Source organism: Trichoderma virens (assembly GCF_000170995.1).
Source record: "Trichoderma virens Gv29-8 chromosome Unknown TRIVIscaffold_4, whole genome shotgun sequence".
Classification (NCBI taxonomy): Eukaryota; Fungi; Ascomycota; class Sordariomycetes; order Hypocreales; family Hypocreaceae; genus Trichoderma; species Trichoderma virens.
In genome coordinates, this window is record NW_014013745.1 from 2,458,450 (window position 1) to 2,472,732 (window position 14,283).

General features: G+C 50.0%; 2 protein-coding genes across 2 annotated transcripts; both read left to right on the top strand.

Annotated features, from left to right (window-relative positions):
• Positions 1-3,215: 3,215 nt before the first annotated feature.
• Positions 3,216-3,608, top strand: TRIVIDRAFT_220405 (uncharacterized protein; the record flags this gene model as incomplete). The annotated part of the gene is made up of 1 exon (XM_014103694.1): positions 3,216-3,608. One exon carries the CDS (start codon positions 3,216-3,218, stop codon positions 3,606-3,608), a length of 393 nt encoding a protein of 130 aa, XP_013959169.1.
• Positions 3,609-10,856: 7,248 nt separating this feature from the next.
• Positions 10,857-13,024, top strand: TRIVIDRAFT_110754 (glycoside hydrolase family 16 protein; the record flags this gene model as incomplete). Its single annotated transcript, XM_014103772.1, has 3 exons — positions 10,857-11,189; positions 11,288-11,553; positions 11,621-13,024. The coding sequence occupies 3 exons, from the start codon at positions 11,093-11,095 to the stop codon at positions 12,452-12,454; spliced, it is 1,197 nt and encodes a 398-aa protein (XP_013959247.1).
• Positions 13,025-14,283: the final 1,259 nt, after the last annotated feature.

Below are 14,283 nucleotides of genomic sequence, written 5' to 3' on the forward strand. Positions count from 1 at the left end.
CATCTCCCGGCGCAGCAGCAATTGCTCTGAGCAAATCTGCAAGATTGGTAAATCGAATAGTCGGCATCGACTCAGCTGCTCGCGCGTCTTGAACCATTGGGCGTGGTATTCCTCTGGCGGACTTGGACGACAATGGCCCTGGTGCTGCTTGGGGAGTTAGAGTTTCTCTCTGTGTCGAACCCATTGTGAAGGCAATGCTGTGTGTGTGTGTGTGTGTGTGTGTGTGCTATATATAGAGAGAGAGAGAGCGAGAGAGAGCGAGAGCGAGAGCGAGAGCGAAAGAGTATGTGTTATAAGTAAAGGAAAGAGAAGAGAAGAGAAGAAGAAGAGAGAGAAGAGCAGGGGGAAGCCTTACAATTTATAGAAGAATACCTTTCGCTCACTATCACACGGAGTCCCCAATTCACGATTCCTTATTGACACAATGTCAGTGATTCACTGATTCGCTGAAGGTCTCTATCGGTGAGAGAGTTGAGACTTTCGTCAGCAGGCCACTGAACGTCTCTATCGGTGAGGCAGATGACACCTTTGTCGGCGATTCACTGAAGTTTAATATCGGTGAGGCAGATGACACCTTTGTCGGAGAATTGATGGTATAAATCAACATGAGTTAACAGAGTGCTTTGTGGAAATCTCATAATGGTTGCGAGTCGGTATGGGCGGATTTCTTTCTTTATCTTAGTATAGTCGATAATTTACATATCGCGGTTAAGAGCTAGCAGCCCTTGACCTGGGCAAGAGCGCCTTCTATAATATAGACTCATGTAACAAACTCTGCAGGCGTCATTACACAAAGAGTACCCATAATAATATAGTCCCATTAGACTATTTTAAGGTTTTGAAGACAGCCACGTAAAGTAACATGCAGAACAGATTTAACATCAAATACAAATATTCAGTTCTCAATTTTTGGCTTTGGCATCGGTTGCTGTTGGTTTGTCATATGTATGTATACATTGGTTTCCAGTAGCTAATCAGGTAGTATGGTACCCTTAACACTGGATGAGATCGTCACTGTCACAAATGGCTCGAATAGTTCATGAATCTGTGATACCTGTCATCGTGTATGCGCGTCTTCGCTGTCTTCGAATATAATAAGCTTTTATTATGTGGTTATATAATGCACCATCAGTTTAGTTTATAAAAGTTCTATTTAGTGTCATCGCGATTTATTATTCAATATTGAAAGTGTACATTCAAGGCACAGAGCGTAACAAGTATGCAACCGGCCAGACGCGGGCAACTGCCGACAACAGGTATTGCACGGCCTTCCTCTCGGTATGCATTCCGCTTTGACAAACCCATATAGCAATTCATCAGTTAATGCGAAAATAGACAGTAAACATAACAGTCACTTCTTCGCATAATAACGTTGAGTATATACAGGCTTTACGTATAATGCAAATGACGTCAATGGAGGGTGTGGCTTAGATTACTGACTTCTAGATGCTTGATGAGGCGAGGAATGGCCATCTTGGTAGTTGAGCGTGCCGGAAAAACTATGACCTGATTGCATTTCTTTGGACAATGCTTATACACGTGACCCCATCTCCTACATTCATAATAACGGTGGGTTTGTTTGCCTGTTTTCCATTATGACACCGGTGCAGGCTGGCGTAGGGGCCCATCCGGCCTTTCGGGGAGCGGGTGGGTCACGGGCCTCGTCCGGCGCGATGCGGGACACCTCCGGCTTGAGGGAGGGTGCGGCCAGGCGTGGAGGCAGAGAAAGCATCACTAGCTGGTATCAATTCTCTGAAGTGGCTGACATTTCTCTTGGGCTGAGTGGCATCGACCAATATGGGACGGGGCTTGACGCGATTTGGCATATCTATCCACTTCCACCGGGCTCATGGAGTCCAATCTCGGTGAGCTCATTCTCCTTGGTCCAAGCGCTACTCATTGAACTGCCTCCTGTGAGACCACCTTACCCATGCGTTGTCCGTCGAGCCAGGTTAATTGGCATCACTAAGTAGAACGAGTGCTTTAACTGCTATTTGACTTGGTCAGACCTGTACTCCCCCCGCAGACCCCATAAATATGGCCGTTGGGGTCGCATGCGGCGACACTGCCCGAGTGGAAGTAACCTTGGAATGGTTTCCCAACAGTCCATGGGCCCGGCCCCAATCGAGGCATCATTTCCAGGACCGTTAACTGTTACTATTACTGGCGTTGAGCGTGGTATCACCATCAACATTGATCTGTAGAAGCTCGAGACCCGCAAGAACTACCCAGTACTTTCTGCTACTATGGATGGAAACAGTTGAGTCGTTCAACGTCAAAATAACCTGCCTGGTTCCATGCCGCGCGTTTTAGTATTGCCGCTGAACCGCTGCCCATGTCTCATCACCGGAGAGAGCAGTTGGCCCTTATGGAGAGACCTTAGTAACTTAACCACTCAGACACAGAGATAGAAGTAAGTTAGGAGAATGGGACTGAGCCGCAGCCACACTGAGATGGCCCAATATTCGTCGAGTACTGCCAAGGGCTGAGAGCTACTGAAAATAGTTGGCAAGCTGGCTGAGAACCTTGAAAGAAGGGAGGTGGCTCCTACCTTAAGGCAGTCACCCTACGAAAAGCGATATCGGATATTACGAAAAGAACTATTCTTTATTAATCTTGGTGGCCCTGTATTTTGGGATACTTGGTCTTATACGTGGGTTGTTGAGACTGTGTCGTACACTTCCCCGGTACGCCTAGGACTCTCGACCAGCCGAACCTTATAGGTTGTCCTTGATTCGTGCTTGGTATGGACCATTTGCGTCTCTGCCTTGTCACGCAAAGAAATTCTAGGATCTACTGGAAATGAACCAATCCGTCGTGATTCCGGAATCATTGGTTGAGGGATCCTACATCTAGTCCCCTCCCTTCCCCTCTACCATCGGCCCTTTGCCCTCGTCTTCTTCCCCTTCCTCTCTCGCAACAATGCCTCTGATTCACTCTCGGGTTGGAAGAGCGCTCTGCTTTGTGCCCAAGGCGGTGAGGTAGCAAGTACATTCCCAATCGAGCATTACCAGGTCCTCCCCATTCGTGGGTCTGACTGTGTACTGCGGTGCATCGGCTGGGTTTGTCTGAATCCACAGTGAGAGATCTTCTTGCGTTATGATCCATGTAAGTGCATGTCGCATTTCGCCAACAATTTCCATTCTGATGTGTAATAGAATCCGTGTCATTGCTACACATGTCGCTGCATCTATCAGTGGGAGGAGATGCAGACAATGCAAGAAGATGGAGGAGGAGGAAGAGATAGAGGAGTTGCTGGAAATGCTGGAAATGCTGGAAATGCTGGAGCAGGAGATATGAGAGAGGCAGCAGATGATAGAGATGTAGCAGGCCGACGAGAGAGAGATGAGAGACACGAATGGTCGCTCCTCTCTAGGCCACTGTATATACCTGTATATTTCCCCTTCATCAACCCCCCCAATAACCTTGAGTCTTCAAGCCGCAAGAGGGCGGCCACCCAGAAGGGGTTCGCGAGTCGGGTCAACCCCGACTCGCAATACCCAGCCAAGATAACAGCGAACCCCTCGTTATTGGATTTTGGCAGCATGATTGGCACCGAGGGCATCAACATCAACAGAACTATTATATCCTCCGTGGCGTCAACATAATCTACAAGGAAGTTAATGTGTTGTCTAAGCGCCCGATTATTCTTTTCCCGCTTTACATCAAAGTAGCTGCAATAGATTTCATAACTCCGAAGTTCAAACCTTTTACTGAGTATTCTCAAGTCAAGACCATTCTTCATGGACTAGGAACTGTTTCTCCGTTCCCTTTGCCTCCCCAGTATTTCTTCAAAACTCATGACATGCCACCAAATTCGGCGACACAAGTTGTATTTTGCGGCGACGATGGTTCTGGGAGACGAGATAGTTCCGCATACTATTCACGACGTTGTTCAATGTCAGCAGCTGTGAGAGTCACCTAGATGTCAACTAAGGGATTTACTTGATAGAGGACAAACGATTGGTCGCACGATTTGCCAGACTTGAGCTCACGATGACAGAAATGCGTCCACCCATTACTTTGATCATGACGGGGTTGTGCAGGTACAGATTCCTGGCATGAATCTACTGTTTGCTCGAGTGTGTCTGATGGGCGGCTTTGTATTGCCAGCAGAGGCGCAAATTTCTAGGCATAAATCGGGATATAATTGCGTATCTAGTTCGTGACTGAGCAATATATCTCCAGTTGTTTTAGCGATTGTGGAAACGACCATCGACGAAGAGCTTCAACACGGGCATCAGTAAGTGAGGAACCTTCACCGTCCTGTGTCTCTCGCACACGAAATCCCCCCCACGGGTGCACACAAGGTTTCAACTCCTACGATGTAGTTTATTGCCGCCAAATAACTTAATCATGTTCTAGATGACGGGACGATGAACACTTCTGAAAGACAGGCCAATGCCTGTAACTCTCAATATCCGGTCTCCCATAAGTTAAATCGCAAAAGAGATCTGTCGTTAATGTAAGATGGATCTAACTCCCAGCCATTTTCTAATTATAGCCGTGGCCAAACTTTAAAAGTTGTATACTTCATAGACTCGGCGGGATTTTTTTTCCTTATTTTCTTCCCTTCACTTTCTTCTTCTTCTCCTTTTTTCCCTTATTTGGTGGGTCAGCTTTGACAAACCCTATCTATACTCGAGTCGTACCATTCAGTAAGATGTGTAACCACCTCCATGACATCACTCTCGCACGTCTAAAAAGTACCTAACCATAGTATCGCCCATTTGTTCCATACATTCGTATACCATGGGCTTATATATCTGCTAAGCGGACGAATCAACATCAAAGCGCAGTGCAATTCCCTTGCTATAATTGAATGTTGATCAGTCTTATTTTTTTCTGGACGGTGGCTACATGTGAGATATTACTTGTATACAGGTTAAGGCTATGCGGCGCCCCAGGTCGGCTAACTAGCATCCCAGCGACTACGTGTAGTTCAACCGTCGTAAGGGGACGCAGGGGAAGGATCTTCTTATTAGTATTACTTAAGTAAATACACGGGCTACTACTCTCTGCTGCTATCGATATATTCCTCTAGTATCTGCTATCATTATTACCTACCTATACCTATCTGATGCTTCTAAACTTGAGACATGAGATGCTGCATAGCTACCTAGTAACTTGGGGTCCCTTTATAGATAGCTGCTTACTTATATAATACTAAGCGTACTCGTAATGTCATACGGAGTACGGATTACCTATGTATCTTTTGGGGCGATCAGTTTATTGAGATGCGTCGAGGAGATAAAACATGTAAACAAGCGGATCACATAGACGCAAACATTCAACACTCTAAGGAACGCACTGCGTACCGTGGCATACATAGTACCGCTGTTGGTGCATCATATAACCGTCCAACAAGAAATACATTTGCCATACCAACAATAAATTAGCAAATATGTCAAGAATGTAAACATGAGCGCATATACGCCATCTTGTTTGGTTGCTCGCTGCGCTACCCGAGAGCCTGACAATTGATGGCGTTATGAAAACAGATACTAACACCTAGGTGCTAGCAGTCAATGAATCTAAGATGCCAAGAAAACAAACAAAATAGAGTCTTTTCCTGTCCTGTGACTGACTGGTATGCCATATGCTGTTGACACCTGATCACTGGACTTCATGACAGCCGCCATTAAATTGCGTAAACACCTAACCTATATCATTCGGCATTCACATATGTACAAGTACCTGAGCATAGGTCGTGGTACCATGAGTAACCAGACAGTGCCACTACATACCTACTCACATGTGCTCGATTGATACTCTGTACCCCAGATGCTCAAAGCCAAAGCCGTGCTACGTGATACAGATAGCGGCCCTCCCCGCCATTGACAACTCAATCGCAAAGGTTAATTATCATTAATCTATGTAGAGACCACAAGGGTTGGGGGAAAACAACAACAAAACAACAACAAAGAGTCTTGCTATATTAAAGCGAAACAAGGGCTGAGACACTCCGCCCGAAACCCGCCAAAACAAGTTCCCCAAGGGATGGCGTGCGTTCGTCTAGCAGCAGAAACTGGAACATGTCAAGTTACTAGCCTATGTTCTTTATCATGACCAAGACAGCTGATCCGAGGGAAAGAGCTCGGGCGGGAGGTGGGAGAATACGACTCCGTATCCCCTTGGGAGGCATCCCGGAACCCGCCATCACGAGCATCCTACTTCAAGTTACGAGTACTTTTTACGAGACCCTACTGTACGAGCAATGCACGTTCCGCTACCCCTCATTTGATACGGCGGTTACAAGCTGGCCGAGTTCTAGATGCTCCTTTGTCGCAGGCAACTGGCCGGGAGAGAGAGGCGTCCTACACCAGTCTCATCCGCCCTGCAGGAGCAAGAACTAGTTGACTAGGAAACGCTCCATGTGTTTTGCACAGTAGAGCAAATAGTTACAGTATTCTTCCTTCTTTGCCCTTTACTACTTACATGAGCACGGAGTGATTGGTTGACTGATTGGGAAACTGGGGGCTCTCGATATCTGTTTCGTGTGAGCGCAAAATTTGTCTGAAACGCGGCCAGATAGGTCCCTTGCGCTGTCGAGCCACTGTTTTAGAATGATCGTCGCGAAACATTGGCAGGGCGGACGGGCTTTTTTTTTCTTCTTCCCCTTCTTTTCTTCTTCTTTGTTCCGTTCCCCCTTCATTGGAAAAGAGCCGCTGCCAACGCAAAGTTGTGGGAACAGTGCACCGGAACATGCCTTATGCGGCCATGCCCGACCCGACCGTGCAAAGCAGGTCGACCTGTCACCCCGTAGGTGGGAGTAAGCCGTGTTCCAACGTCAATGCCCGGGCCCCCAGCGGTGAGGCCGTATTGGAAATGAATACGAGAAGGCAACCGAAACGCCCGTATAGCACCTGTCACAGGCAAGTGAGGTGGTGAAGGTGCCAATGACATTAGGATGTGCTGGTGGTGTTTTTAACGGGTTGAAATGATAAGACGCGCCCTACACATATGTACCTCATACGAGTAGTGCTCCGTACATGCAAGTCTGGTGCCAATGCGGATGCTTATACAACGACTTGGTCAGCAGAAAAGGCTCACATGTCTCCGGAGATTTGGCTGCAGGGAGAGAAGCTTAGCAGCGAGAGTCCCTTTGCAGCCTAGCCGGGCCACGAACGTGATGCTACTGCTTCTGCAGAGAGGTAAATATAGAAACTCATGAGGCAAACAAAGACTGGCCTAGCGCAGCGGGTTTCCCCGTATCTCTCTCTCTAATTTTTTTTTCTTCTCTTCTTTTTTGCCTCGACGATCTCGTGTCAATGCCAGGATCGCATTGTAGGCTAGGTGAGTTGGCTTAGATGCAAGTGCTCGGAGGTGGAAATTTTGAGACCATCAGATGAGCAGCACCGAGTAAGTGCATGTGGCACAACTACGGCATACTCCGAAGATGGGTCGGGAGACTAGAAAATAAACACCAAACACTAACAAAGGGGAGCTGCTTACCTAAGAAAAAAGAGAAAAGAAGAAGAATAACAAAAGAAGGGAAGGAAAAAGAGGGTTTCGCCCCTTGAAGCATGAGGTGCTGGATGTCATGATCACTCACCCGGCGTCAAAACTCAAAGGGCCAAGAGTGTCGCGAGACGAAAGACGCAACACCGCCAAGCAGGCAATTTTAAAAACAACAGACAATAGACGCTCTGGCATGACCGAATGAGGTAGTCGCCGCGCCGGGGGTCACACAAAGCACCGCATGGCATTGGACGGGGACTCGCAAGCACAGCCCCCCGCGGCAAAACCCACCCGAGTTTATTGTACAGTAGTGCTCTTTTTTGATTGAAGAAGAAGAAGAAGAGAGCGGGAGAACTGATAGATAGCAAGTACTGTACTCCGTACTCCGTACCAACTCCCGGACGCAAGGACGGATACTGTAGGTATACGTGTGAATACGAAGCGCCCCATCCCCGGTGCTAGCACGGTGAGGTGCCGTGGTGCCGTCACCAGCCAGCAACTGAGGAAGTCGGCACAGAAGCTCTGAGCCAAGGTCACGGGGACGAGGCTCGCTACCTGGGCCCTGGGCTTGGCTTTTCTGGCCGTTGTTTCTGGTCCGTGATGCTCTCCATCATGGATGCTGGTACAAGTACGAGTACATTGTCCCCCGGCAACGACACCTGCAGGTACCTCCGCGGGTACATGTACAAGTACAGACGCCAAGCACCTACGGCTCGTGTTTGCGGGCTGCTCGTGTGAGTCCCATACTCGGTAGAGTAAAAAAAGAACAAGACGGAACAAAAGGAAAAAGGGAAAGGAACAAAAAAAAAAAAAAGGGTGTGGAGGGGGCTGGGAGAGAGAGAGGTTGGGGCCAGCTGCTGTAAGCTGTAAGGCTAGTACGATACAACTCGTAGCATCTATAGACGCAGGGCTTGTGCTCTCCGCTGGATGTCTGAGATTGGACGAGGTTGGATGGGATTGACGCTGTGGAGGACGAGTTTCCGATTGAGTCATCTGGGCTTTCAATCTTTGTGAGACTTTTGGGGCTGGCCCCAGACCGTGTTACAAGCACAGGCAGTAACTGGCACTTGTCCATCAACATGGCGAGGGGATCTCAGCCAAGGCGTTTTACTGTTGCTAGTGACATGACGCTTTGGCAGCCCGGCGGAGCACAGAAAAAAAAAAGGGCTCCTGAGGGGCTCAAGGGGATCGGGATCAGATCAAAAAGAAGGCGAGTCGAAGAATAGGCAGAAGAGGAGGCTGGGCTTAGCGTTGGTGACACAGCGGCACATGCATGAAGACGACAGACTTGCATTAGAGGCCAAAGATATGAGATGTATATACGGAGTACTCGTAGATTTGGGTAGATTGGTGTATTACGGCACACAAAGGGCTCACCCACGTCTGGAGAGGAAAGTGCTTTGATTGATGGCATCTTGGGGGTGGGCTGGTGGGCTGGTGGACAGAGTGGACAGAGTGGGATCACCGTGCCGAGAGGCTTGCCCTTATCAGGCTGGTTACTCTCTTCGGCGGGGTCTCGGAACAACGAGGGTTCGAGCCAAGCAGCTTACAGGCAGCGGTACCTGTACGAGTACTTTTTGCGGGTGATCGGTACGGAGCAAAAGCCTGTTGCCGTGTACTGTCGCTATGTGTTGTTGGTGTCTGCGGTACGGGCTGCGGCGGCGAGGCACGGTATACTCGATCTCAGCCCGGACGGTGTTCTGGAGATGGAAGATGCGGTGGCAACAAGCTCAACCCGCAGCTCCTTTTTTTCTCTCTTCCTGACGATCCGTCACATCCATCTCGTTCCATCTCGGACACTGTAACACGCCGCATGTGCTCTTTTCTGTCTCTCTGTTGTACGAGCTCTGACCCCCTAGGCCGAAAACATGCATGGCCACCCTGCAGCTCGATGCCCGTCCATCAGGGGTAAATCCGCCCACCAATGACGTTGGTCGCCTGCCAGGGTCCAGTGAGAGGCTTGTACCTCGTACAGTAGAGGTAGCGGTACGAGAGCGCAGCGAGTGAGCGACTCCAGCCGATTTGCCCAGGGCTTCAGGGTCAGGCTGTAGGTAGGTACGGTACGTTACGAGTACATGTAACCTCCCTAAAGCAGCAGGTCCCTTGGGGCAGCGATCGCAACGGCGGTTTCGAAACTGTGCAAATCCTTCTTTGTGATAATCGTGATTGACAGCCAACGGACCGAAACAGCACAGGGCGCCGTGTGAGCTGACGGAGCGGGTTTGTTTGTCATGGATCGATCCTGTGTTGCGCGTCATGGCGCTTTACAGTGAATGAATGAACCTGTCAATTTTCATTGTGACGTACTGTAGAGTACGAGTAGGTACAGTACTTCACAGACAGACAGAGTCGAGTCATCCATCCGTTCAGCTACGGAAGCTGATTTAAAATACGAGTTTAATGTGTGGGTGCCGTTGCAGATGCACCACTCGTTACGCGTACATGGGCAAGTACTCGTATGAGCGTGAGCCTGAGCGTCTGAGTCTGGGCAGGTAGAGGTACTGCTACGAGTACTCGCACAGCACAGCACAGCACAGGCTCCATGGCACGATAACGGGGAAACGCCGCCACGTTGGATCTGGCGACTGGCTGAGCGCCATGCAGCCTCTGGCGGGCAAAAAATGGGCGGCTGGCCATGGAGCGCACACGAGGCCCATTTAGGCTACCGGCAAGTCGGAAATGGCATCAACTGAGCAATACGATGCGGAGTACAAGTACACGGGCGATGATGGCGATGAAGGGCGATGAAGGCGACAAAGGTCGAGCCGCCGGGTAGCGGTACCTCGTACATGGCTGGCTGTCAAAGCAGCTAAACGCCAATAGCAGGCAGTTCAACGCCACAACACGAGCCAAGGCCCTCGTCCACCGTTCTCGACCCTGTCGCTCCACTGGCCGGACTCTATGCGAGCCGAGGGGCTGGGGCTGGGGGGGCGGTTCGTTTCTGTGCTGTGCTGCTGCTGCTGCTGTTGCTGTGCTGGGCGGCACTGTTTGTTGCTGTGTCAGGCTGCTGCTGTAGGCTTGGTTGGGCGTCTCACTGGCCTCGAGTCGCTGGTTGGCCACCGCCGCAGCGTCATGAAAGGGCAGGGGGTCGACAAGAGAAGAACCGGCGACAGGGGGGGTCCAAGGGCGTCTGGGCGCGATACACAGGATACACAGGTACAGTACCTAACTCGAGGGAATCGACAGGGGTGTTCCTCGCAGCCCGAGTCTTGGCCCTGCAGGGATTTCCGACAGGGGGTGGGGACCCTTGCTTTGCCTCGACCAGATTCGGCTCCTCCACAAGCCTCTCGGCGTCTGTCTGCCTCTTGTCATGTCTCGCTCTCGCACATAATAAGACACTCATCTCACCACCGGCCTAGCCTTCCCTTCTCTTTTTTCCTCTTTCTCTCTCGTCCCTTTTAATCGTCATCACACTTTCTCGTCAAAAGCCTCTCGAGCTTCCTCAATTTCCTCGAGTCCCTCCCGCGTCTTTTCTTTGCGCCAGTCTCTCGCTTTACTGTACTGGATTTGACGACCTCTATCGTTAAGGTTAATAATATCTGTCGACCGTTTTATACTCGCACATTTTTTCTCGTCAATCCGGTTATTTATTCTTCGACAAGCCGTCGCTATCGTATAATCAACAGCAACCATGCTCTCCAAGACCTTCACCACTGCTGCTCTGGCTCTTGCCGCCTCTACCCTGGTGTCTGCCCAGACCTCCACCGACTGCAACCCTCTCGAGAAGAGTAAGTGAATGATGAATTATGAGAATCATGACAAATACACAAACATGATATCTCGACATCTTTATTCAAACAAACAGTCACTAACCAGACAAACACAGCCTGCCCTGCTGACCCTGGCTTCGGAAAGAACAACGGCGACTGCGACTTCACCAAGGGCGCCTGTGGTAACTTCGAGTCTCTTCCCGGAACCACCCTCAAGTACAACGGCAACGGTGCTGTCTTCTCCATCAGCACCGAGAAGGAGGCCCCTACCATCCGCACTGGCAAGTACATCTTCTTCGGCCGCATCGATGTCGTTGTCCAGGCCGCTGCCGGTGCCGGTATCGTGACCTCCGCCGTTCTCCAGTCCGATGATCTCGACGAGGTATGTCTTTTTCCTTTCGCTTCCAATGTGTCAAAATCTGACAGCATGACTAACTGGGATGAACTAGATCGACTGGGAGTGGGTTGGCGGTGACAACGCCCAGGCTCAGACCAACTACTTCAGCAAGGGTAACACCGCTACTTACGACCGTGGTGCTTTCCACGCTGTTTCCAACCCTCTGGGCTCTTTCCACACCTACTCCGTTGAGTGGACCTCTGCTGGTGTTACCTGGTTGATCGACAACAACGTCGTCCGTACTCTCACTGCTGCCAACGCCGAGGGCGGCGCTGCCGGCCTTCCCCAGACCCCCATGCAGGTCAAGCTCGGAACCTGGGTTGCTGGCCGCAAGGATGCTCCCCAGGGCACCGTCGAGTGGGCCGGTGGCTACACCGATTTCTCCAAGGCTCCCTTCCTCGGCTACTACAAGAGCATCTCCATTGTCGACTATGCCGGTGCCGACGCCCCTACCTCCAAGAGCGTCAAGGAGTACATCTACGGCGACCACACCGGTTCTTGGCAGAGCATCAAGGTCGTCCTCGGTGACGGCAGCGACGACAGCAGCGACTCTTCTTCTTCCAGCTCTGCTGCCCACTCTTCCACCAAGGTTTCTTCTGCTGCTTCCTCCACCAAGGCCCCTGCCTCCACCACCTCCGCTGCTGAGCAGACCACCACCTCCGCCGAGCAGACCACCCTGGCTTCCGCTACTTCCACTCCTGCTGCTCCCACCAAGAGCACTGGTGGCAGCGGCAGCGCTGGCAACGGCACTGTCTCCTCTACCGGATCTGTCCAGCCCACCAAGCCTCCCACCGTCCCCGGCAACGCTGGTTCCCGCGCTGCCGCCACCCTTGGCAGCGTCTTCGCTGTTGGTGCTGGTCTTGCCCTTGCTCAGTTCCTTCTGTAAACGGGACCCTCAAGCCACAACCCCCTTTTGTTTTGCTTTTTAGGAATGTACTTATTGTTGCGGGCATGAAAAGCATGTAGATGGGGCAGAGCGTTTGCGTGCGGAGAAGAGAGCGGACCAAGCTAATACTATACAAATTCGAGTTTTACCACAAGCCGCCCTTTTCTTGTTCACTTGTACATCTTTGGCAACGGACACCAAATCTGTGGCGAGTCGTATTCCTCGACCGATATATTCCACACAATTTCCTTTCACTATTTTTTCTTACCCAGTCACTGCAATTGCTTCTGGACGAAAACGCCTATAATGATTTTTTAATGGGGGAGGTCTGCTCTTCTTCCCGCCGAGCCGATTTCGGGTAATGACGTTTGCTTGGATTGATGAAGAGAACAGGATCGATGATTGAACTCTTTTTGTTTTTGCCGTTGGTGTTTTTGTTTTTGGCTTGATATCCTCCTTGATGTTTGTTTTTTGCCTGTTTGAACCATGTATTTCCGGCGCATGCCCGATTGGGTCATTGCCTGTATGTAGAAGGATGTTACAAAAAACAAGAGAATCTTGATTAATCTTACCCTTGCCTGTTCCCATGTGCATGTTCATGACTTGGCAGTAAAGACCGTTACTTTCTCGTCTCTTGGCTCTCCATCCCCCATACTCTTGTCAAATTGCCATCTGCTGTCGAATGTGTGAATACGGGGTACAGTACGGGCGATGGAGATTAATTACACCCAAACGCAGCTAGTGGTTGCTAGTCTTGCCTCCCCGCGCATAGGCGCAGTCGTTAGGCCCGAAGCGGACGATGTGATGCAAGGGTCTGGGAGGCTCTCATTTCCTTTCGGTGCCTGCCAAGGTTGGGAGGCGTTTGCGGCTTTTGGGGCTTTTGGGGCTTTCGAGCTTGCATGGGATGGGGATGGTTCGTGACAGGAGGAGAGGCATGGCCGTTGAAGGGCCTGTGCGTGATGATCGAGTAATACGATACGAGGGTATGGGTATGGGGGATGAGGTGAGCAAGCGAGCAAGCGAGCGAGCGAGCGAGTGGATTTGATTTGGATTCAATTGAACTGGAAGAGGTAATAATAGATGGGGAGATGACGATGAGAATGAGAGAGGACACCAATTCATCATGCTCGTTGTGTGAGTTGTCTTGGTCTGGGTTCAACGGCTGAGTAGTAAATTACGTACATGAAGAATGAAACATGCAGACCCGAATTTCCTTTTTCGCCTCGCGATTAATACGAGTAAGACTATGCTGACAACTATTTCTCTCTCTCTCTCTTTTTCTTTACCTACGACAAATCAATGCAACAACAGCTTCCGTCAGACCACCTCCTTTTTTTTTTTTTTTCCTTCCATGGGCTAAACGCGTACTTGGCTGTATCGGGCAAGAGAAATGGGAGAGGAAGCTATTAGTAGCATCGAGTTGATGTTGTGTCTATGGTGGTGCTAGGCGGAAATGAGGGTAGCGCGGTTTATGGGCGATGCGGCGCGTGGGAAGAAGTTTTTTTTTTTTCTTCTTCTTTCTTTCTATTAGGTGTTGCATGAATTGGGTGCTTTATTTGATGCTGCTAATGGAATGGAGACCTGATGTCATTGATGGTGGAATTATCTTCTTTTCTGCTCTTCTTCTTTTTAATTGAGCGGGCTTTAGCTGTGTTACGAGGAAATCAAGGTACATCTTACTGCCAAGTACCTTAGTATTAAGTACAGTACATTGGTGCTATTATTACATGCACCTACCCAAGACAAGATAACGCGAGATGAGATCAGGCCCGATGATAAGAGGCATTTATTCCGCCAATGCAGCTGGTATCAGTACCTGTTATCTCCAT